This window comes from Mirounga angustirostris, unplaced genomic scaffold (assembly GCF_029215605.1).
Source record: "Mirounga angustirostris isolate CCGP_5_RB_7025 unplaced genomic scaffold, mMirAng1.0.hap1 SCAF_12, whole genome shotgun sequence".
Lineage (NCBI taxonomy): Eukaryota > Metazoa > Chordata > Mammalia > Carnivora > Phocidae > Mirounga > Mirounga angustirostris.
Genome location: NW_026991720.1, coordinates 89,194,258 through 89,220,968, shown reverse-complemented (window position 1 = coordinate 89,220,968; position 26,711 = coordinate 89,194,258). Strand labels below are relative to the sequence as shown.

General features: G+C 36.0%; 1 protein-coding gene across 3 annotated transcripts in view; it reads left to right on the top strand.

Moving 5' to 3' along the window:
- COG5 (component of oligomeric golgi complex 5) overlaps positions 1–26,711 on the top strand; it is a 307,029-nt gene that overhangs the window by 228,766 nt on the left and 51,552 nt on the right. For all 3 annotated transcript variants that reach the window (XM_064575411.1, XM_064575412.1, XM_064575410.1), the window contains 3 exons: positions 8,856–9,060; positions 13,819–13,980; positions 15,928–16,027. In XM_064575411.1, the coding sequence (XP_064431481.1) occupies positions 8,856–9,060; positions 13,819–13,980; positions 15,928–16,027 (467 nt within the window). The remainder of the gene's footprint in view (positions 1–8,855; positions 9,061–13,818; positions 13,981–15,927; positions 16,028–26,711) is intronic.

Here is a 26,711-nt window from a genome sequence, read left to right as displayed (position 1 = left end):
ACAAAACTAGAGAGTACCTCTTTAGTTACTATTTGATCTCTTCTCTTTTTATCCAAACTTCTCAAAAGAGTAGTTTGCACTTTTTTGTTTGCACTTTTCAATGGTCTGCCACCATTCTATTGAAATTGTTCTCATTAAAGTAAGCAGTGACCTACCCTTTTAATTACCAAATCCAGGAGATGTTTTTCAGTTCTTACATTACGTGACCTATCTAGCTTGCGTAGTCGAAGAAGCTACTGAGAGGAAATAGAATATTTTGGGAGAGAAAATTCCATTAATATTTCACATTCAGAGTAGTTTGTTACTTCTGATAGCATTATTACTTTAATAACTTCCTTTGGGAGAACTTCAAAGCAAGTTGTTTGTAAAGCACCTTCCATTTATATAGCACATACAGTCCCTGAAAGTGTACTGTAGTACTTCTTAAAATTATAGACAGACAATATTAAGGAATGCAACCATCTGCAGAGTTGAAGATTATACACAATGTAACAGATTGTCTAAGTAAGTAATATTTTGGCAGAAAATATCTAAAGGGAAATTTTCCTAGTTAGGAACATGTTCTTTCTGATTATAAATGTTCATGCTTAGTAAAAAGAAGTTCTACTAGGTATAATAAAATATAACCCAAGACAATGAATTTACTTTATTAAAAAGGAAAGGGGCTTGGGGCACATGGGTGCCTCAGTCGTTAAGTGTCTTCCTTCGACTCAGGTCATGATCCCAGGGTCCTGGGATGAGCGCCGTGTCGGGCTCCCTGCTCCACGGGAAGCCTGCTTCTTCCTCTTCCACTCACCCTGCTTGTGTTCCCTCTCTTGCTGTTTCTGTCTCTGTCAAATAAATAAAATCTTTAAAAATAAAAAATAAATAAATTGATTTAAAAAAAAAGGAAAGGGGCTTGAACTTGTTACCTTGAAAATTCAAAATGGCTTCTATAGGATATCTGCTGCTTTAATTATCTATAGGTGATAGTTATTTCCAAAATGACTTCTAAGCTTTATGTCTGTTACTTTTAGATTGTAGTTTCTAGGTAATAGTATCTGTTGACCAGCCTGTTGGGTTAGGATATATATTTTTTTAAGTCTTAGTTAAAAAAAAAAACAAGATAAACATTACCATTTTAAGCTCTTTAAAATTAGAACATAATTCTTCTTTTTTATCTGATGATTTTCCCAGAATGTCTCATCCCCCTTACTTTGCCCTATTTTTCGTCATAGCTCTTATCACTTGCTAATATACCATATTATTTATCATGTCTGGACCCCTTTCCCCCCCTAGAATGTAATCTCCATAAGACACAAAATACCATTTTGATCGTGGCAGTATTTTCAATAGACAAAAAAGTAACTGGCACACAGTAGGACTTCAATAAGTTCTTGTTGACTAGAAGGCAGAAAGGAAAAGAGGAAGGAATCAAGTAAGAAAAAATGCCAGTGCCCTCTTAGAAAAGCTTAAGAACTTAAGAACTCAACAAAAAAGCATTTTTTGAAATATGTTTGAAATATTCTGGCAAGTAAATCTTTCAAAAAATGTTTAAACTCTTTGTACAGTATCATTCTCTTAAAACTCTTACACAACTTCAAGGAGATGATTCATACATTTAAGAGAGCTATGTGGTATATATCTGTAGTGCTTTGGAAAACCAACTGTAAGAGAAACACTGAGGAGATACATATGTTTTAAGATTTAGAGAGCTTTAATACTTTTTTTTTTTTTAAAGATTTTATTTATTTATTTGAGAGAGAGAGAATGAGAGACAGAGAGCATGAGAGGGAGGAGGGTCAGAGGGAGAAGCAGACTCCCTGCCGAGCAGGGAGCCCGATGCGGGACTCGATCCCAGGACTCCAGGATCATGACCTGAGCCGAAGGCAGTTGCTTAACCAACTGAGCCACCCAGGCACCCTAGAGAGCTTTAATACTTGACATGTATGCTAAAACCCATTTTCTTTACCTTTTTAAAAATATAATGATATCTGGTTGTCCTAAGAAGTAGGGGGATAAGCAACCTCTATGAATTATTAGTACATTCTTTAATGTCAATTTTTTTAATGTTAGAATAATGTGCATGTTAAATGATATTGTGATACATTTCTTAAAAGTTAATGTACAACTTAAAACTATATATTTAGGAGATACATCTCCCACCTTCATTTAGAGTACCTTTTAGAATTTTGATCCCTGTGATTGAAGCACTCCTTCACTGTAGAGTTCTAATGGATTTATAAGGTACCATCCTAAGTACCCTCTGTTTAGCATATAAAGACAAAAACTTGGAGTTTGCTTAAAAAGAGGAATAACTGTTGTTGAGAACTTGAGTCTTTTTTTAAGAAAGTACTAGAATTTTAAAGAACCTAGAGGAAGGTGAGTCTTAGCCATCAAATAAGTTTTTGGAGACTTTCTTTGCAGGGACAATTTGATCATGTAATTCTCTGATAAAAATCTTTGATTGGTTATACACATAACCAGTAAAACCAATACATACATCAGGTCAATTTATTGTACACCTTGAACTAATACAATGTTATAAGTCAATTATATCTCAATAAAACTGAAAAAATAAAAATAAATTTAAAAAGATTAAAAAGTTTTCATTGACTCCCTGTTACTCTTTTTTTTTTTTTTGAAGATTCTATTTATTTATTTTAGAGATAGAGCACGTGAGCAGGTGGGGGGGGAGGGGCAAAGGGAGAGGGACAAGCAGACACTGCCCTGAACAAGGAGCCCAACATGGGGCCTGGTCCCTCGACCCTGAGATCACAACCTGTGCTGAAATCAAGAGTTGGACACTTAATCAACTGAGCCACCCAGGCATCCCCTGATTACTCTTAAAATATCATTTATTATAGTATAAGACTCATAAAGAAAAAAGTAAGAGTATCATAATACACCTAAATGAATTTTTCAAATCTTAATATAGCTGTGTAACCAAGATGAAGAACAGAATCAAGATCAAGAAACAAAGTATTACCTGACCCAGGAGCTCCCCTCAAGTCTCCTAGTTTTGTCTGCCCTTCTCCTATAAAAGAGTATTCACTCATTTCTAATGACATAGATTTTTTAAAAAAATATTATTTTATACAGATAAAATTATCCAGTCTGTACTCTTTCATTTGCCATCTGACGTCTCTCGCTCAGCATGTTTCTAAGAATCCTCTGTATTGTTGTGTGCACTGGTAGGTCATTCTCAACGTTGTAAAATGTTCCACCATATTATTGATGAGCATTTGGGTTGTTTCCCATTTTGAGCTATTTTAAGTAAAGTTACTATGACAATTCTGTCCATTTTTACTGGGAATAAACCTGGGAATGGAAAATAGGTACATGTAGTAGACAGAATTATATGCCTTATAGAGATTTGCATGTGTTACCTTACATGGCAAAAGGGATTTTACAGATGTGATTTAAGGATCTTGAGATGGAAGGATTGTCCTGGATCATCCGGGTGGGCCCAGTATAGTCACAGATGCCTTTAGAAGGGTAAGAGAGGGGCAGAAGAGTCAGAGGAGGAGATGTGATTATGGAAACAGAAGCTGGAGTTTGTAATACAATCGCTGGAAGGGGCCCACAAGCCAAGCAGTGGAGGCAGGTGGAGAAGTCAAGGAAAAAATCCTTTAGGACCTTCAGAAGGAACACAGCTCTGCTGATAACTTGATTTTGGCTTAGACCAATTTTGTACTTCTGACCTCCAGATCTGTAAGATAATACATTTATGTTGTATTAAACCACCAAATTTGTGGTAATTTGTTACAGCAGATATGGAAACTAATATAGTATGTAATAGAGTTTATATGTGGTCAGCTTGAATAGTTACTGCCAAAGAGTTTTCAAATGTTGCACCAATTTAAACTCTCCTTGGCAGTCCACTTTTTCTCATATCCTTGTTAACACTTGGTATTGTTTGTGGTTTTTTTTCTTTAACCATTCTGGTGGACATTTAGTCAAATCACATTGCAGTCTTAATTTTATTTCCCTAATGATTAATGATATTCATTTTTTCCACATATTTATAGGCTATTTAGATACTGTTTTTCAAAGTTTCTGTTCATTTCTATGAAACGGTCTGCCTTATTCATTCATAAGATTTTATTCACATATTCTGAAGCATTTTACTGATCTCTTTTCTCCCCCTTTGGCAGTCTAGTTATACATATGTATGTTGATCATTTCAATTCATTCTAGGACTGGGTTGGATTGGGGTAGTTGCAGTTTTAATAAGACTCAATCTATCTCTAATTTTTCTTTTTCTTGGGCATACCTCTCGCAGGCTTTTAATTGAGAGGTTGGAGGGTCTTTGTCTTCCCAGCCCTGAAATCCCGAGTTTGATCTAGCTCTGCCATTCAGAGGTTTCCAGACAAGGCTCTTCAGCCTTCTGCTTCATGAAACTTCAGAATCCGGTGAATGTCTTCATGGGAAGGAAGACCTGCTTGTGTTTGTGGCATGTTCTCTCCCCTCAGCTGACCTTTGTTTCCTGTATGTTTCCACAGATAAGAAGGATAGTTTACCTCTGACCTTTGAAGTTTTAGACCTAGTTCCCCGGCTTCCCTTGCAGGTCCATAGCTAAGTAAAATCTAAAATGGGACACTAGGGATGAGAGTCCTTAAGTTTCAAAATTTTTACTCCAGTTCCATGAACCACTAAAAGCTCTGCTAGTTTCTTCTCTAGCAGAGGTTCTCAGCTTGGTACAAACTTGAATTTATAAAAATGTATATGGCTTCTTTAATTGTTACTATGGGAGCCCTGGTCTGGCCTCCACTCTTCTTCCTCCATTACTCCCAGGATACATTCCCAGCATGACTTTTCTGGTCCCTTCTTATCAGCGCTCACTTTTTTTTTCCCTTTCTAATTTTTTGTCTCTGTATTGGAGTTTCAGTTTGTGATTGAATCATCTTCTTGCTTCTCAGTTTTACAAATACCTGAAACACATGTCTGTTTCCTCCCCTTCATCTGGATAACTCATATTCGTCTTCCGAATCTCAGTTTAGAAATGAAGTGTTCCTTGATGTCTCCCTACCCATACACATGCTCAGATATGGGTATGACATCCTCTGTCTGCTCCCATAAAGCTCTTATATGTCCCCAACTTTAGTAATTATCCCACTGTTTCATAATGGCTCACCTCCTTGCTTGTCTGTATCTTCTACCACGCTCTAGAAAAAGCTTATCTGTGTACCTCTGTTCCATACTACATTCTTGTCACAAAACACAGTGCTCATTACATTTGACATTCTGTTGAAATGGATGCCTAAAGTGTTAACTTAATATTTAAAGGCTTTAAGAATTAGGAGGAAATCTGAGGAGAAAAACTAAAAATAAAAATACCTTTCAGTGGGGCGCCTGGGTGGCTCTGTCATTGAGCGTCTGCCTTCAGCTCAGGTCATGATCCCAGGGTCCTGGGATCGAGCCCCGCGTTGGGCTCCCTGCTCAGCGGGAAGCCTGCTTCTCCCTCTCCCACTCCGCTTGCTTGTGTTCCCTCTCTTGCTGTCTCTCTCTGTCAAATAAATAAATAAAATCTTTAAAAAAAAAAAAAAGATTCGGACACTTAACCGGGAAAAAAAAAACCTTTCATTAAAAAAATAGTGAGCACTTAAAAGCTAAATGAGATCCTAATGTGAAGTACTTTTAGAAAACAACAGTTTGTATATATGTATGATAAACAGGGACATGAAAGGATGGTACAAAAATGTTGGGGTGATTATCAGAGGGTAAGAGACTATCAAATAATTTTTACCTTTTTCTTTATATCTTTATGTATTTGATCCTTTGCAATGAACATTGTATATCATCAATTATAAAATATGAAGCAGTTTTCATTGAGGTAAAAGAAGAAAACAAACATGAGACTAAGATATTTAATTAAATCCTCCATGAGGATTTGTTGAATGCATAAATATGACCCAGTAGTTACGGAAATGGATAAAGCACTCAGAATTGAAGAGTGGAGTGAAATAAAGAGTTCAGAGGAAAAAAATCCCCAATTTACCTCAAGTATCAGGATAAAGTCCAAATGGATCAAATAATTAAATGTAAACTATGAAACATTCGAGGGCTGGAAGAAAACATTAGTGAGTAAGCTAGGAATAGGGAAAACTTCTCTAAGTGATCTAACATCTAGAAGCAATTATGAAAAGATTGATGATTTGATTATATTAAAAATTTTACATGGCAGGAAAAAAACCTTAAGCAAAATAAAAAGACAAGTGACAAACTTGAAAAACATAACTTACATCAAAGAAAAAAAGCTAGTTTCCCTAATACAAAAAGCTGCTAAAATGAGATGAAAAAGACCAACAACCCTAAAGAAAAAAAAAATGTAGATACCTTTTATTTGGAAAAGATGTTCAGTGTCCCCCCATGAACCGAGAAATGCAAAATTAAAGTAAATAGAGACACCATTTCTCATCTTTCAAATGAGCAAAAAAATTTTAAAAAGTTTAAAAACACACTCTGTTGATAAGCCTGTGGAGAAATGTCACTCCTCATACACTGTGAATTCAAATACAGACTTTATTGGAGGGGAGTTCATAGTATCTAAGAAAGTCATATAAGCATTTGCTTTTTTACTCAGCAATTCTGCTTCTAAGGATCTATTTCATAGACACATTAGCAAAACTATGAAAAGACATATTCACAAGACTATTCTTTGGATCATTATTTGGAATAGAAAAATACTGGAAGTAGCCCAAATATTCATCACTTAGGTGATTAAACAAACTGTGATGTGTCTATAGAATGGAATGCCATGCAGCTATTTAAAAAGAATGAGAGGCCAAAAAAAAAAGGAATGAGGAATAGCTTTATATGCTACTATGGAACGATCTCCAAGATACATTAAGTTAAAAAAGTGGAGAAATATGTGTGCAGTGTGCTATTGTTTACCTAAGATAGGGAGTGGTATAAATATACATTTTGGCTTATATTTTTAAGAAATGGAAGAATGAACCATAAAATCCAGAAAATGATTACCAATAGTGGGAGTGGGGGAGGGGGAGGGTATCTGTGAAGAATACATTAGGGGAGACCAGGGATAAAAACTAGGCTTCTTTGAACCTACTTTGTTGTGTAGATTTAACTTCAAAGTCCTATAAATATTTTATGTAGTTATAAAATGGAATGAAAATGAAAGAAGAAATTACTAAAAATCAAAAGTAAAATGGAAAATCTTAATGCAGATGTTTGTCCAGTTGGTGGCAAAACCACATGGAGAGGCACTCTTTCATTTGACTACTTTATAGTAATTGGTTTTCTAGCCCTATTGGGATATATTGAAAGAACAATGAGAATTCCCCCCAAAATCCCATGAACTCTTTTAAGTAATCATGTTACTGATGGTAGTATTATTACTGTTATTCTCAGACTGTTATGTGTGTTCTATGGAATGCATACTTGATTCTGTGAAGAGGGCTGAAAACTAGAAACATTTATAGGGGGATGGAGGGTAAGAAGTTGAAGGGATTTTTTTTGGGTGATCTTTATTTTTTTCTGTGAGATAACAAGGGTGGTCATTTTCATATTGTAAGTGGATTCAAGATTAGCTAGTTAGGTTGGAAGAGAATATGTGTGCTTTATATTCCTGCTAAAAGGGATGATTGTAGGATAGAATTCATACCCAGTTGGTGGATTCTGTAACTTTGTGTTGCTGCTATTATAGAAAAACACAACTAGGAAACCTGCTAGTGATCATAGCCAGATATAGGCAGGCAATTATTCTGTCCTAATTATATGGATATATAGTTTGCACAAGGGATAACCTCAGGTGGTTGTTTTTTGTTTTTGTTTTTTTAAGTCTGATTCTCCATTCAAGACTTAATGTTTTAGCTTTGATCAAATTTTCCATTCAAAAGTTGCATTTTAATGTCTGCTTATCTTAAGTAGGGCTTCTCTGTGTTTTAAAAAGTTCTGAATGGGAGAGGATATTTGCAAATGATATATCTGGTAAGGGGTTACTATCCAATATATATAAAGAACTCATACAACTCAGCACCCAAAAAAACTCCACCAAAAACAAAAACAAAGAACCTGATTAAACATGGGCAGAGGACCTGAATAGACATTTTTCCAAAGAAGACATACCAACAGGTACATGAAAAGATGCTCAGCATCATTAACCATCAGGGAAATGCAAATCAAAACCACAGTGAGCTATTACCTCACATCTGTCAGAATGACTAGAATCAAAAAAACAAAAAATAACAAGTGATGAGGATGTGGAGAAAAAGGAACCCTCGTACACTGTTGATGGGAATGTAAATTGGTGCAGCCACTGTGGAAATATTATGGAGGTTCCTCAAAAAAATTAAAAATAGAACTATCATATGATCTGGCAATTCTACTTCTGGGTATTTATCCAGGATTTTTAAAGATCTCTTTCTATTACTGATTCCTAATCTAGAACATACTTTGTATAACTTGAAAGTTTTTACATCTATTCAGACTGTTTTATGGCATCAAATATTGTTGATTTTGATATTCCACTTCAAAATGTACTTTGCTGTTTTGGATGAAGTATTATATAACGTCAATTAAGTGAATTTGGGTATTGTTTAGATTTTCTATATGCTTACTGATTTTCTGTGTACTTGTTTTATCAGTTATTGGAGGGAAGGAATTGAAATCTTCAATTGTAATTGTTGATTTGTCTGTTTTCTTATAGATTAGGCTTCGGAATATGTGTTTCACATATCAAATGCAGTGAATAGGAGGAAAATTACTTTTACTAGCATTATTTTAAAAAGCCTCATTAGAATATATCTTTGGTTTGTCCTTTAGGCTATTTGTAGCATCAACATATACAAAAGAAAATTTATTTGCCACATTTTATTTTATTTTCTTATCCATGTTATTATTTTGCTTGGCAGCTTCTATGTTTTTGAAACAGGCATTCGAAGGAGAATACCCTAAATTATTACGTCTTTATAATGACTTATGGAAGCGTCTTCAACAATACAGCCAAAATATTCAAGGAAAGTTTAATGCGAGTGGAACTACAGACCTCTGTGTTGACCTACAACACATGGAAGATGATACACAAGACATATTCATACCAAAAAAGCCAGATTATGAGTATGTTTGTTTAATCAAATCTGTTTGCTGTCATAATAAGGATTTTGTCTTCTGTTTTTATTATAAATTAGAAAATGGGAATATGCTAATCTTCTATATATTTGTAATGATCATGTTTTATATGTATACCATAGAAGACTTTGCAATACTTAAAGGAAAAAGTCAGACTTGATCCTTAGTTGAGCAGCCTAGTTCCTAACTGGAATCTGATGTAAAGTACAGCACCAAGTAGGGTGAGTAGAAGTTAGGAGATGAGCATATGTGGTCACTATCTTTTAATTGGTAATATATCTGTAATTACATCAGATAGTATCATTATTGATGGACCACTGGCATAAATATGATATAAAAGTAGCTGGTGTGTTCAGGAACTATAAGGGAAATAAATCTTATGATGGGATAGCTTCTCAGTCTGGTAGGAAAAAACTGAGTATAGTCACAATTAAACCTGAAATCTCTTAGCTTACTCATAAAGTACAGTGTATGTAGCCATAGTTAGGTGCAACTTTGGAAAACAGTATACCATGTCAGTAAGTTTAAACCAGCCAAGTTTCCTCCTTAGTTGCAAAAGAATATTATTTTCACATTTCTCTTTGAACAACAAATCAATTGATTGGCTTGCACATTTTCTTTAAACACTAGAATCATTTACTGTGACAAGGCTGACTCAGGTAACAGCAGATTCTTACCACCTACTTTGTAAAAAAATGCTGGGTGGATATAAATGTTTCTCTTTCAGTTTTTATTTTTCTAAATACTTAAATTGTATCCACCATAGTAAGAAGTCCTGGCTAGTGAAATATAGGATGTAGAAGTTTTCACTGGCAAAATAAATGGCATGGCTCTAGGCTGGGAAGATAGAATGAGACTACATTTTTCTCTTCAATAACTCTTTTATGCTAAACATGGAAATTAGGTAAGATAATGGAAGAGGGGCAAGAGAACTTAACTCATTTCTTGATCTACAAAGATCTAGTAAGTTTTTTTAATATTATATAAAATACAATATATAGTACCATTCTATTTTTTATTTTTAAATCCATATTCTGGCCCCTAAAAAGGTCTGGAAGTATACACAGCAAATGGTGATAGTGGTTTATCTCCAGGAGGTAGAACTTCTGTTCTGTATTTTGTGCTTTCCTTAAAATTAAAAAGGAGTGTGGTCCAGGAAAGAGAGGAGACAGAACCCTGTTAGTACCACTGTTTTCCTTGGGTGACTGTGGGCATATGCAAAGCTATGCCTCTCTGGTTTCACCAGAGAGGTTTCACACTGGGGGAGAAATAGACTTCACTAAAATAATCTAGCCAGTCACTAAACAAGCCCCGAGGTGCGGAAATCTAGTACCCAGAGATGCAATAATGTATTATCTGAAATGTCCAGTTTCTAACAAAAATAATGAAGCATACAAAGAAATATAACAGTATGACCCATACACTGAGGGGAAAAAATAAAACAAAAAAACAAGCAACAGAGACTGTGAGAGTGACCAAACATCAGATTTAATAGAATAAGACTTCAAATTAGCCATTAGAAATATGTTCACAGAAGTAAAAGAAAGCATGATTAAGTAAAGGACTATATGATGACCATGTTGCATCAAATGGACAATATCAATACAAAGATGAAAATTATAAAAAAGAATCAAATGGAAATGCTGCAGTTGAATAGTTGTCACTAAAATTTTAAAAATCACTAGAGGGACTCAACAATAGATTTGAACTGGCATTTATAAAATTAGCCAACTGGAAACTAGACTTAATGTAGGCCTAAAAACAGATAGGAAGAAATGAAAAAAAAAATGAACAGAGCCTCAGAGAAATGTGTGGCACCATTAAACATACCAACACACATGTAATGGGAGTGCCACAATAAGAGGAGAGAGAGAAAGAAGAAAAAATATTCAAAGACATAATGGCTGAAAACTTCCCAAATTTATTGAAAAACAACCTACACACCCACGAAGCTTAACAAACTCCAAGTAGGATTAACTCATAAAGACCACAAACAAGACACATCATAGTATAAGTGTTCAAAGTGAAAGACAAGGAGAAAATCTTGATAAGCCGGCAAAGAAAAACTACTCATCAGTTATAAGGGAGCTCCAAAAGATTTACAGCTGACTTCTCAGCAGAAACAAAGGAGACCAGAAGGTGGTGGGCTCGAAGTGCTCAAAGAAGGAAATTATGAAGCAACAATCCTATATTCAATAAAGCTGTTGTTCATAATGAAGAGAAGTTAAGACTTACCTAGATAAACAAAAACTGAGAGAATTTGTTGCTAGCAGACCTAACTTGCAAGAAATAGTACAGGAAGTTCTTTTTTTTTTTTTTTAAGATTTTATTTATTTATTTGACAGAGAGAGAGATAGCGAGAGCAGGAACACAAGCGGGGGAGTGGGAGAGGGAGAAGCAGGCTTCCTGCCGAGCAGAGAGCCCGATGTGGGACTCGATCCCAGGACCCTGGGATCATGACCTGAGCCGAAGGCAGACGCTTAACGACTGAGCCACCCAGGCACCCAGGACAGGAAGTTCTTCAGGCTCATAACCAAGTCATCTCAGTTGGTAATTCAAGTACACGCAAATAAAGAGCACCAGTAAAGAGAGTTAGGAAATAATAAAAGATACTACAAACGCGTATTTTCTCCTTTTTTTCTCTTACCTGATTTAAAACGCAGTTGTATAAAATATGTATAGAATATATTGTTGGTCACCTGCCCTTGCCTTATCCTATCCAAAATAGGATGAAAAAAAAAAAGAGAGAGAGAGAAAGACAGTTGAACACATTCTTTCTGGCTTGCTTGCTTTATTTTTCTCTTAAAACTTATGATTCTCATATTCCATATTTAAAACACTTAAAAATTTTGTGTTTATTTTTCTGTGTGTCTTTCTCATTAGCAACATTAAGTTTCTCATTAGTAAAGTTTAAGAGGACAGGGAATTTTGACTTCACTACTGTATTTCCCACACCCAGGAATTATCTGGCAAATTGTAGAGACTTAATAGTATTTGTAGGAGGGAAGGAGATGGGGACAGTGGGGATATGAAAAGTTGTGTTCAAGCTTGGAGATCTTAGAAGAGTAGTTCAAAATGATGATTCAAATATGGAAGCTCCTTAGTAAAGCTAAAATAAGAGCAGACTTCTCAAACAGGATGGGTTTTAGGACAGTTACCTGTTTGTTTTTTTAAGATTTTTTTTTAAGATTTTATTTATTTGACAGAGACACAGCAAGAGAGGGAACACAAGCAGGGGGAGTGGGAGAGGGAGAAGCAGCCTTCCTGCCGAACATGACCTGAGCTGAAGGCAGACGCTTAACAGCTGAGCCAGGCACCCCAGAAAGTTATCAGTTTTGACATTGTAGTCACCAAGGCTCTTTAGTGCAGATTCAGAGACAGGAGGAGTGTTAGTACTTATAATTCAGAACTGAAATATCTGCAGAAGAGGAAAGAGGCTTCTTAAGGTCAGTAAATAACAGGAGCAAAAATAGTAAGACATTTAAATAGATGGCATGGTCTTCAATAGAGGATTGCCTCAGGCAGATTTAGATACTGTCCTCCCTGTACCCATTATATTCTATCTTCACCTATTCTAGAAATCACTATAGTTAGCACTTTACCTGCACATTTCTTCCCTGCAGTGTAAAGTAATTGTAATCTACATCTTCCCAACACTTAACAAGGCCTGGTACATAGTATTCTCAGTAAATACGTGCTGAGGGAAATACTTATTGAATGAGAAATGTTAAGAGATAACTATGGAATTATGATGTACGAGCCAAGAGCATTGTGACCTCTAGGGCTCATTAGATGACCAGAAAGGGTGGGAAAAGAAAAAAGCCGGGTTTCATAAATTACACGATGGAGCAAATCAGATGTTTTTAAGGTTGACATTTAGAATGAAGGGAGATTTGTTTAAAAAAAAAAAAGAAAGAATGAAAGGACTGGTAGAGGGATTATAAACAGGAGCGACGTGAGGAGATACGGAGTTAATTATAGGAATAAGAAAGCAGATGGAAATAATGGTTGTAGACATTTGATAGTAATTGCCAAAGGAAAAGTAGAAGACCTGATAGTGGGACTGCTAACTGAAAATACAAATAATTGGAGACATGGGAAGATTAAGAAAGAAAAATGCGCATAGTAGACTAAGTTCCAGTTTGTGAAGAATATGGTGAAACAAATGAGCTTAGAACTCCAATTGAGAGGATTTATGTGATTGCAGCACTTTCAGAAACACTTTTGATTTGTCCCCATTCTGTTCCTTTGGCATTGGAAGGCTGGTAACAGCCTAGACCCTGTGCACTTCCCTCTCGGGGAGCTCTGTGAGAAATGGCGGCTGTGGGTGGAAAGAGTCGAGTCAGTGGAGCAGGTTTCTGCTCACTTGGCTCTCTCGTGAAGCTTTGATACTCTCTGAAAATTGGATTTCCTAAGCAAAGGCATAGCCCCATTAGAATTAGTAAGATTTTACATTGTTACTCTTTAAGTTTCAAATGACAGACTTACTACAGTAGATACTGGCATATATTATATTACATTTATACATAGGACTTATTTATAAATAAAAATGTTTAGTTCTCAATAAATGTTTAGTTATGAAATGTATTTGTAAATATATACATTTTTAAACAGAATTTTTTCTTTTTGTTCATAAAAATGTTTTATAAAGAAGATAGGTTTTTAAGAAAGGTGTTTACAACCCAATACAATAGCATTTAGTTTTGTATAATCTGAATTCAGTTTTAATAAATTTTGCCCTCACAGCCCAGAAAAGGCTTTGAAAGACTCACTGCAACCCTACGAAGCTGCTTATTTATCGAAATCTTTATCTCGACTCTTTGATCCTATCAACTTGGTTTTTCCGCCTGGTGGTCGCAATCCTCCTTCCGCAGATGAACTTGAAGGTATCATTAAAACTATAGCAAGGTACGTATTTTTATATAGTGGCATGCTGTAAAATGCCTGCCACATTCGTTAGTGATGTTTTAATTTACTTCAAATTATTCAAGTAATTAGTCCTGCAATTAAATCAAGAGTTTTGCAGTGAATCAGTACACATATAGTAAGTACTTAAGATTCCAATTAATAAAACCATTTAAATACAGTCTAAAAATAGCTTATTATAATTATTCTGTATCTTGTCAAGGATGCAAAGTAAACCTAATTTTTATGCCATAGTAAATAATATTATATAGTAAAATAAGCACAAAAATAATTTTACAAACTGAGAAGTTAAAGCAGAGAGCTTAGTGTTTATTATCTTAAATCCATAAAGTACTTAATGTCATACACAGGATTATAATCTTGATTAGCCTACTTGTGTTTGCTATTTTGAGCTTTCCAAGTGAATGTGACAGCTTTTAAAACTCTCAAAAGGCAAGGTATCCTTGTAGAGGTGCCACCTGAATGCTTGCAGACAATGTAATTATACTGTTGCCTTAGACATTTACACTTACCCAGATGAATTTGCAGTTAAGACTATCTCAGTTCCTGTCACAGCTAACAAGTTGTCATAACAGTAGGTCTGTACATTTGTAGATGAACATTTTGAGAAATAAAAATAGTAGTTAGGCAATAGAGGGCCAAAGTATGGAACTGTCTAGATTGTTTTAGACTGCAGATTTGAAGCTGGTGACTTGCAGGCATGTGCAGTAGGATTAAGAAGCCACAGAGATAATGTCCGTGAGCATATATCCAGCTGCAGACATACCTATATGGTGTCGAAATTGCTGTACATCTTGATCTTGAATCTTTCCATAATTATCGTGACTTACCAAAGTCCTGACTAGATTTTTTTACTGTAATGTCTCTGTTATCTGTTTGGTATAGTAGTGACAAGAACAATCTTGGGTTCAATTTGATTTTTTTTTTTTTTTTTTTTTTGCAATTCGATCTTTTGACCTATTTATGGAAATGTTAAAGAGGCACCTCTCCCATTCTTCTGGGCAGCTTGGCAATGCTGTAATCAAATATAACATGAAGCTTGAAGAAGCATAGTTATTGCCAGTGTTCAGGAGCATTTGAAAGTGAGCATCAATAAAGTTATGTCTCACTATTTATGAAGGGCATTTTTATCACACACAGTATGCACCAGTGTTGTTTCAAAGTCCTTCACTTTCTTCATAAAGAGAATCTGTTAAGTGCCAAGATGTATTTTGCTACTTCAGAGAATCATTACTTTTCCTGCTTTCTACCTGTGTATGGGTTTCTGTGCAGTTTTTAACTCCTAGTATTTTTTCCATGGTCTTTGTAAACACTTTTTTTTTTTCTTTTTGGCAGTCCCAACCAATCCAGTGTTAAAGTTGAAAATAAGTATGGCAAAGGAATACTTCAAGACTCCAAATTTTAAAATTTCAAATTAAATTTTTGTTATGCTTTTGATATATTTAAAAAGCTACTCTACAAAATAGCATGGATTGACATAATTTCTACAGAAACTGAGCATCTTTATGTATCATGTGTAATTTATATTTTTAGCCTATGTCCTTCCAAGGTCATCATTTCCATTCAAAAGCTGTCATTTCCTTGCAGATGACTGTGATATGCAGTGTCTCATATTGCACTTATCAGTATTAACAAGAGTGCTACTTTAGAAATCTGAACACAATTTACTCTTAATCACAGCCTGAACCCACACATGATGTGCTTTTATTAATGAGAAACTGGTCATTAACCAAACCATCTCAAAGCACTTTTTCCTAATGCTGAATTTAGGAGGAAAAATTAAACAATACAACCAATTCTTGGAAGCAATCAGTGAAATCTATAAAAAGAATCACTACACTGCTTATTGGGTTTCAGTTTATATGTTGTTCTCTTCTTTGTTGATGAACTATGTTGCTAATAATTAAAGTCTGTTTTTGTTTTATGCAGTGAACTAAATGTAGCTGCAGTAGATGCAGACCTCACATTAGCCGTGTCAAAAAATGTGGCAAAGACCGTCCAGTTATACGGTGTAAAATCGGAGCAGCTTGTAAGTGATACCCTTCTGTTAGAGCTCGTGATTTTGTTTAAAATTGCTAATTCTACTTGACTCTAAGTATCAGTATTGAATTGACTGAATATTAATATACTGGTGGTTTTACTTTATTGAAATTTTGAAACTTTCTGATGAACTTGAACCCCCCAAAAAGTTAGATCTATTTAAAAAATGGCCCTCCTACCGTTGTTATCCTTTCAGAATGTAGGAAGGTTTTATAAGGCTTTTTAAAAAAATGCTTGTACCACCTTATGGCCTAATTTCCATATATATATGTCTCAGATTGATCAAAATTCCCCTGTGTTGTGACCACTCACCCCAGATATCATTCATGCAGTTTACCTATTGTGAAATTGACTTGAACTATTTTTTTTTTTTAAGATTTTATTTATTTATTTGACAGAGAGAGAGATAGCGAGAGCAGGAACACAAGCAGGCTTCCTGCCAAGCAGGGAGCCCGATGTGGGACTCGATCCCAGGACCCTGGGATCATGACCTGAGCCGAAGGCAGACGCTTAACGACTGAGCCACCCAGGCGCCCCTTGACTTGAACTGTTAAAAAATGGCTAGAGGAAGTGAAGTGCTTAAAATTGTAATAAAAAATGTTGATTTACTTTTGAAGCTTTTAACCCTAGAACATGGAAGTTTAACCCTAAAATAATTTTATTTGAAATATTATTTGTATTTAAAATAATGTATAATTAGCTGAATCATAATCCTAATTTTATGTATTAATGTTTTAAAGTTAAGCACACTTGTTTAAATAGTGTATATGTATGCTAACTGAATCTAAAGAACAAGGCTTTAGTTTATTTTCAGCTGTGCTGCTAGATGAATTTTAAGGCATGTGCCAAAATCTCTACTGTCTTTATAGGAGTGACCAACTATGTTTTTCACTTTAGCCTCTCTGACTGCTCCCAGATGAAACATCATAAAATGAAGTAATGTGGTTTTACCTATATCCTAGTAGTTCTAGTTGGTTCTGGAATGATTTTTAGGGTAGTTTGGTAACAAATTGAACTGAAGGAATTTGCATAAAATGATCCTTGGTGGGAACAGTCATATGTGGCTTCTTTCAGTTCCAGTGGATGGCCGCATTTTATTTGCCTGTTAATGTGCTGTTTTCCATTCAGTTGTTCTGGTAGCCTTGACAAGCAATTTAGAAGCAGCTTTTTAAAACTTTGTTTATTGAAAACTGGCCCTATACACAGACCATGGCAGCTCTTCATAGGTAATTAGATGACTAATTTTTCTCTCAAACTTTTTTAGTAGAAGCTTTTTAATGATGTTCATTGCTTTTAAAAGCGTGGTTTGTTGCTACAAATGAAATTCAGTATTATATCCAATAGAATCTAGTGTAATTACTGAAAATGTCAGGAAAAAAATCATTAGATAGTCCCACCTGAGAACAACATGGTAAGGAAGAACCAGCATATGTATAGAAAATATTTTGCTTTTTTCGCTCAGCATAATAAAGACATGTATCATATGATCTCACTGATATGAGGAATTCTTAATCTTAGGGAACAAACTGAGAATTGCTGGAGTGGTGGGGTGGGAGGGATGGGGTCTGGGTGATAGACATTGGGGAGGGTATGTGCTATGGTGAGTGCTGTGAATTGTGTAAGACTGTTGAATCACAGACCTGTACCTCTGAAACAAATAATACATTATATGTTAAAAAAAAAAAAACAAAAAGAAGAAGATAGCAGGAGGGAAAAAATGAAGGGGGGGAAATCGGAAGGGGAGACGAACCATGAGAGACGATGGACTCTGAGAAACAAACTGAGGGTTCTAGAGGGGAGGGGGGTGGGGGGATGGGTTAGCCTGGTGATGGGTATTAAAGAGGGCACATATTGAATGGAGCACTGGGTGTTATGCACAAACTATGAATCATGGAACACTACATCTAAAACTAATGATGTAATGTATGGTGATTAACATAACATAATAAAATTTAAAAAAATGCCCAGTGGTCCAACCTCAAAAAAAAAGAAAAAATATATATATTTTGCTTTTCTGCTACAGGAGGTGGCAGTGGTAATGGTAAAGTGTGACTTCAGTTAAGACACTAATGGTAGGGGGCGCCTGGGTGGTTCAGTTGGTTAAGCGACTGCCTTCGGCTCAGGTCATGATCCTGGAGTCCCTGGATCGAGTCCCACATCGGGCTCCCTGCTCAGCAGGGAGTCTGCTTCTCCCTCTGACCCTCCCCCCTCTCATGTGCTCTCTCTCTCATTCTCTCTCTCTCAAATAAATAAATAAAATCTTAAAAAAAAAAAAAAAGACACTAATGGTAGGGGCGCCTGGGTGGCTCAGTCGTTAAGCATCTGCCTTTGGTTCAGGTCATGATCCCAGGGTCCTGGGATCGAGCCCCTCATTGGGCTCCTGCTTCTTCCTCTCCCTCTGCCTGCCACTTCCCCTTGTGCTTGCTTTCGCTCTCTGTCAAATAAATAAAAATCTTAAAAAAAAAAAAAGACACTAATGGTAAAAGGCTTTGACAAAATTAAAATATATCAACAAACATTTGATTGAATTGATACTGGTGGTCAGATAGTCTGTGACCTAAATTATAAATTACTCAGGCTTACGAAACTTACAATGCTGAAGGCTAGCCAGAAAGTCATTTTCAACTTTGATTTTAGTGCCTAAAGAGAGCCTAAGCATTAAGAGTAGAAAAAGCAGCATATGCTTTATTTTAAAAATATATTATTGATTAAGGACTCTCTTATTTTGGGCTAATAATAGTATTTCTGTTACTCCTTTATGTTTTTAAATTTGACGTCTTTTATTCTTTGATCTTGCTGTATTCCTGTTCTTTTAGAATTATTTCACTGAAAACATTTAGAGGAAAATAGCCATAATGTATTAAGTCTTCGGTGGGAGAAAGACTTGAAACAGAATTTGAAGTAGAATAACTACTTTATCTGTAAATGGAAATGTTGACTTGATATATGGTATGACATATTTCTATAAATGGAGGATTCTTTTTATAGATGAAAAATTTAAGTCCACAAGGTTGGGAAGTGACAGAAATCAGATCCTTAATGGAATGTTCAAGCAGTGAGATGAAGGAAGGCTAGAATTTTCTAGACAAACGTGTTTTCAAAAAGGGGGACTTGAAAATATAGAACCTGAAATGTAGAATGAACAGCTTTTCAGAATCCTAAATTTATTTCCCTAAAGGTCAGTTGTGCAAGTTTGTTGACTATCAGAACATTTTAGTATACTTAACTATAGCTTTAATTCCTATCAGGAGATAAGCTCATAAAAGGATTTTTCAAGTTGATCCCTTCTATGAACCATTCTTGTGGTCATCTCAATCACTGTGTATTTAGATAAATTCTTCCACATGCTTAGAAAAGCAATGTTATTTCTTTTTACCCTCATTGTTTTAATATTCTAGGATTTGGTAGAGTATAACATACAATTATATGTATGTAGTGCGTGTATATGCTTATAATAATCTGAGATTTTATCATTACACATGTGTTATTTTCTGTTATTAATCAGCAAAATTAGATGTCATACAAACCTAAAACTCTATAGGGACAAATTCTTAAGTTCTTTTCTCTGACTCTTAAATGGCACCAGAGAATTCATTGCTTGAGGTTAGGTAAGGGCCATAACAATAACAACAGTTATTAACCAGTTATAGTGGCTTGGATGATGCCAAAGCTGTTATGTGTCTTACATCACGTACTTCACAACAGCCCTATGAAATGGCAGTATCCGTATCTGCCACTACAGAAGGTGGAAATGGAGGCCAAGGAAAGTTAATAGCATGCCCCAAACAGACTGCTGACAGTAGGAAGCTAGCTAGCAAGTGTTGAAACTAAGCATTTAAACTCAGATTTGACTCTAGACCATGCTTTAAACTGTATTGTGCCTCAACACAAATACATTGTTTTTTATTTGAGAAAAGTAGGATTGTTTTGTGATTTACTTGTTCCCTTGTTTACTTTACAACATGAGATAGAGATCTAAATCTACTTTAATACATGCATGATATATTTTATAGATGTATTATAGCTTATTTAACTTCTGTGGCCTTAATGGTTAGTGTCTTGGTTCATAACAAAGTGATACCAGCTGGGTGCTTTATAAGCAGCATTGATGTATTTCTCACAGTTCTGGAGCCTGCAGAGTCCAAGACCAGGACAGCAGCAGGTTCGGTGTCTAGTGCGGGCCCTTCACTAGGTCACTGACGGCTGTCTTCTCCCTCTGACCTCCCAGGGGGCAAGGGGGCTCTTTCAAGCCTCTTGTATGAGGGCACTAATCCCATTCAGAGTGCTCCCGTCTCATGACCTAAGCACCTCCCAAAGGCCCCATCTTCTTGGGCATTAGGTTTCAAGATATAATTCAGGGGTGGGATGAGTGGGAAGGATACAGACATTCAGAGCATAGTAGATATTTAGATGGTTTAGTAGTTTCGTTTAGAAAAAAAAACAGATTTAACCTTGAATTCTCATATGTAAGGGTTTACCACCTCTAGTATGTATTTAATCTAGTGTGTAATGTGAATATTAGCCTCCTAGGTGGCCTTTTGTGAACAAGAGATCAGTGTTTTTTAGACTGTCTTTATTTAAAAGTTCTCATTCACTTGTTTTTTTGTTTTGTTTTGTTTTGTTTAAGATTTTATTTATTTATTTATTTGAGACAGAGAGAATGAGAGAGAGAGAGCACATGAGAGAAGGGAGGGTCAGAGGCAGAAGCAGGCTCCCTGCTGAGCAGGGAGCCTGATGCGGGACTTGATCCAGGGACTCCAGGATCATGACCTGAGCCGAAGGCAGTCGCTTAACCAACTGAGCCACCCAGGCGCCCTCATTCACTTGTTTTGACAGGAGTTGTGAAGTTATATATAATTTGCTAAGTAGAATTTTATGTTCAAAATACTTACCTGCAGATATATATATTTTATGATTGAACTGAACAAACTGATTATTTAATGGTTATGTATTGGTAATTTGTTCGTATAGTTCTGAAATGTGACCTTTAGAAGAAAATGTTATTAGACCTTGCTATTGTAAGTTTGAATCAATGTTTTCCTTGTGCTCTGTATATTAAAATGAAATTAAAATATTAGTATATAAGAGTTATTGTGGTACCTTTATAAAGCTTTATAGGCTTGTAAACTTGTGATGTCAAAATTATAGGCAAATATACTAATAAGTAGTCCTTTTAAAAGGTAAACTGTGAGGACATTTACCAACAATAACTATTATCTGGTGGTTTCAGGGGATGACATCTAGAATCTTGGTGTAAATGTCAAATGTGATAAACTGTGAGAAAGTAGATTGGCATTTAATTAGGTTGCAGACCATTTAAATGGAAACAGTAATAGGAATGACATTTAAAGGGAGGTTTCAACTTTAATGCAGGTCAGTAGCTGTGTATGAGGTCAGTAGTACTAGATGGCAGTAGGGTTTTTGGTTTTTTGTTTTGTTTTGTTTTGTTTTAAGCTTTATAAATATACCCTTTATTCTTTGTGTAATTTCTTAAGCAATTTGGAGACTTGACTTTCCTATAGTGGAAGAAAACCTACATGTGTGATATTTAAATGATGATAGAGAGACACATGGGTTCAACTTTTTTAAACAGATTATTTAATGCAGATTTAAATGTCATCTACCTGGATACTGTTCCATATAATATCATATGGTAATAATCTATATTATTAACATTAAAATAATAAAAGGTTTTTAAAAATGTGAAATCACTTGAAAGAGTTTTTATATTAAGTGCAAATATATGAAACATGTCAGTAGATTCTTCAGCCCAAATGCACTTTAGCTATAATACAAATACACTGAGCCCTTTGGGTTACCTACTTTCTTTTTTTTTTTTTTTATAAAGATTTTATTTATTTATTTGACAGAGACACAGCGAGAGAGGGAACACAAGCAGGGGGGAGTGGGAGAGGGAGAAGCAGGCTTCCTGCCTAGCAGGGAGCCCGATGAGGGGCTTGATCCCAGGACCCTGAGATTATGACCTGAGCCGAAGGCAGACGCTTAACGCATGAGCCACCCAGGCGCCCTGAGTTACCTACTTTCTTGATTCTTAGACTGCCTTCCACTCTTTCTTACCTCCGTTCTTGCATTGAACTATTTGGATCACTCCTTCTTTCCTTTGAGATCATTTTCTGACTTGCTTCCCATACTTGTGAGAGCTTGATTTTCTGTGGGCTGTGCCAGGTCAGTAGTTAATGGTCATGTTAGTCTAAGATTCAGTAGGCCAGAGTGAAGACAGAAAGAAATGTCAAATAATGGTTATTGTCTGCTGGTTAACTGAACATAATAAAAAAAAATGGTTATTGTCATTAGGCGGTATTTTCAAAAAAAGTAAGAACTGCAAAGTTGTTGGCCAAAGCCTACAAAGTCTATCTGTTGCCATTAGAACATTGCCCGACAGACAACCACAACACCTGAATGGCATACAACATGCACTTAATGCTTATACTTTTCCAGGCAGATGGAGGGCAGCTAGGTTGCTTATCCTTTTTTTTTTTTTAAGATTTTATTTATTTATTTATTTATTTGACAGAGAGAGAGAGAGACAGTGAGAGAGGGAACACAAGCAGGGGGAGTGGGAGAGGGAGAAGCAGGCTTCCCGCTGAGCAGGAAGCCCAATGCGGGGCTCGATCCCAGGACCCTGGGATCATGACCAGAGCTGAAGGCCGACGCCCAACGACTGAGCCACCCAGGTGCCCCTAGGTTACTTATCTTGGTTGGGTTTGCTCACAGCAGGCTGGCTGCTGATGGAGGCTGACTTCAACCACAGTTAAATACTCTGCTCTGTTCTGCATGTCTCCTCCTGCAGCAGGCTCTCTTGGGCTTAATCCCATGATGAAGGCAGAAGCACACGAGAGAAAATATTCTCAAAAGTCTGGCTCACCAAAATAACCCAACCACAGTGCAGTGTTAAATTGCAAAGGATGGGGATGCAGACAGGGATGAAGGATTGGGACCAATCGTGCCATCTGTCACAAAGCCAAATTAGGAACATGGCAATAACAAGAAAAGAGAGTTCATGAACTTTTCTTTTTATTCCTTAATGTCCCTACTTGAATCCTGTCTGTATGTATTAAATTTTTAAAAATATCTATTTACATATGTATGTATTTTTTTTTTTAGCTATAAAAAATGGGAGTTGAAAATCTGCATATAACACCCTAAAAACTAAGAGCCTACTACTGACTGGAATCCTTACAAATAACATTAAACAGTCAATTAACACACATTTTGTATGTTATAATATCATATACATATATAATATAATCATATACCGTATTCTTATAATAAATTAGAGAAAAGAAAGTGTTATTAAGGGCGCCTGGGTGGCTCAGTTGGTTAAGCGACTGCCTTCGGCTCAGGTCATGATCCTGGAGTCCCGGGATCGAGTCCCACGTCGGGCTCCCTGCTCGGCAGGGAGTCTGCTTCTCTCTCTGACCCTCCCCCCTCTCATGCTCTCTATCTCATTCTCTCTCTCAAATAAATAAATAAAATCTTAAAAAAAAAAAAAAGAAAGTGTTATTAAAATCATAGGGAAGAGAAGATACATTTATAATACTGCATTGTATTTATTGGAAAAAATATATGTGTAAGTGGACCTGCACAGTTCAAATCCATGTTGTTCAAGAGTCAGCTGTATTATTTTTAGGTGCACAACCTAATATTTTTTAAAGATTTTTTTTTTTTAAGAGAGAGAGAGAGTGGGGGAGGGGGCAGAGAGAGAGAAACTTAAACAGACTCCCCGCCTGATATGGGGCTTGATCTCAGTGACCCTGACATCACTACCTGAACTGAAACCAAGAGTTGGATGCTTAGCCAACTGCACCACCGAGGTGCCCCTAATTTTTTTTCTTGTGGTGAGAACTTTTTTTTTAAGTTTGTTTGTTTGTTTGTTTGTTTACTTAAAGTCATCTCTACACCCACTGTGGGGCTTGAACTCATGACCCCAAGATCAAGAGTCACATGCTTTTCCAACTGGGCCAGCCAGGCGCCCCTCTGGTGGTGAGAACTTTTTAGCAATTTTCAGTATACAATACAGTATTGTTAACTATAGTCCTCTGCTATACGTTATATTCCCATGACTTACTTATCTTATAATAGAGTTTTATATTTTTTGACCATTTTCACCCACATTTCCCCCACACCCTCCCTCTAGCAATCACCAATCTGTTCTTTGTATCTATGAGTTCTTCTTTTTAAAATATTCCAGATGGAAGTGATATCATGCAGTATTGATTATCTGTCTGGCTTATTTTACTTAGCATAATGCCCTTAAGGTCCATGCATGTTGTCACAAATGACAGGATTTCCTTCTTTTAATGGCTGAATAATATCCCATTGCATATATGTATGTATACATGTATATATGTGATGTATGTATGAATATGTTTATGTGTATACATATATATACATACACATATATATGTACATATATCTCACATTTTCTTTATCCAGTCATCCATTCATGCTCACTTAGGTTGTTTCCAGGTCTTGGCGAGTATAAATAATGCTGCAATGAACATAGGAGTACAGATATCTTTTCAAGATAGTGATTTTCTTTTCTTTGGGTGAATACCCAGAAATAGAATTAGAAGTAGATCCATATGATAGTTCTATTTTTTAATTTTTTGAGAAAGCTCCATAATGTTTTCCATAGTGGCTGCACCAATTTATATTCCCAACAGCAGTGCCCAAAAGTTGCCTTTTCTTCAGATCCTCACTGCTTGTTATATTTTTTGTCTTTTTTGATACTAGCCATTCCAATAGGTATGAGGTGTCATAATATCATTGTGGTTGTCTATTCAGATCTAATCTCTAATTGGATTTTTTGTTTTTTGCTGTTGGGTTGTATGAGTTCTTAATACATATAAGATATTAACCTCTTATGACACATAATTGGCAAATATCTTCTCCCAAGTGTGTATTAAATTTTTATGGAATTTAATATCACTTTCATAGCCAAAAGATAGAAATTTATTACTATCATAATTCACTTAATGATTTTAATTAATGTTAGTATTATTTTAAAAAACTCGGGGCGCCTGGGTGGCTCAGTTGGTTAAGCGACTGCCTTCGGCTCAGGTCATGATCCTGGAGTCCTGGGATCGAGTCCCGCATCGGGCTCCCACATCCCTGCTCGGCAGGGAGTCTGCTTCTCCCTCTGACCCTCCTCCCTCTCGTGCTCTCTGTCTCTCATTCTCTCTCTCTCAAATAAATAAATAAAATCTTTAAAAAAAAAAATAAATAAATAAATAAATAAAAATAAAAAACTCATGAGCCTTTTTCTGTATACTTCATTTGATGGTATATATTTTGACCCCTTATCACATTCTCTAATCTTTATTGCCCTAAACCTGTTTTCATTACTACAGTATATAATATTCAAATAAATATTTTTCTTCTTCTGTGATTTCTTTTGTTACAAAATATACTTTTGTTTATTTATTTATTTATTATTTTTATTTTTTAAAATATTTATTTATTTGAGAGAGAGAGCACATGAGAGGGGGGAGGGTCAGAGGGAGAAGCAGACTCCCCGCTGAGCAGGGAGCCCGATGCGGGACTCGATCCAGGGACTCCAGGATCATGACCTGAGCCGAAGGCAGTCGCCCAACCAACTGAGCCACCCAGGCACCCTACTTTTATTTATTTTTAACTTAACTTCAGAATGTGGAGTTTCTTCAGTCTCTGAACTATTAGTAGAATGGATACTAACTCCAGGAAATAGAAGTAGTAGTTAGAGACTTGAAAAGAAATTTGGGCAATTGAATCTTGACTCATAATTTTTTACTGCCATGTTAGCACTTCAATACCATGAAGATTTTTTACATATATTACTCACTTTTTCAAGGTATTCTCATTAACAGGATTAGTCTGAATTACCTGGTCCATTTGACAGGAATTAGAAGTCTCAACCCGTAGAACTTTTACCTCTTTTCAAGCATATTAATGATCAAAAAAAGCTTTTATTCTCATCCCTGTTCTAGGGTATTGGAATATAGTTTAATTCCCTAATGTATGCTTCCAAGTTATACTCTATGGAAGTATGTTTTTTGGGGTATTTTTTTGTTTGTTTTTTAAATTTTTTTTTTTTTTAAGATTTTATTTATTTGAGAGAGAGAGAATGAGTGAGAGAGAGCATACACATGAGAGAGGGGAGGGTCAGAGGGAGAAGCAGACTCCCTGCTCAGCAGGGAGCCCGATGCGGGACTCGATCCCAGGACTCCAGGATCATGACCTGAGCCGAAGGCAGTCGCTTAACCAACTGAGCCACCCAGGTGTCCCAAATTTTTTATTTTTTTTTTTATTTTATTATGTTATGTTAATCACCATACATTACATCATTAGTTTCTGATGTAGTGTTCCATGGTTCATTGTTTGCGTATAACACGCAGTGCTCCATTCAATACGTGCCCTCTTTAATACCTATCACCAGGCTAACCCATCCCCCACCCCCCTCCCCTCTAGAATCTTCAGTTTGTTTCTCAGAGTCCATAGTCTCTCATGGTTCATCTCCCCCTCTGATTTCCCCTTCATTTTCCCCTTCCTACTATCTTCTTCTTTTTTTTAACATATAATGTATTATTTGTCTCAGAGGTACAGGTCTGTGATTCAACAGTCTTACACAATTCACAGCGCTATGGTGAGTGCTGTGGAAGTATGTTTTTAAG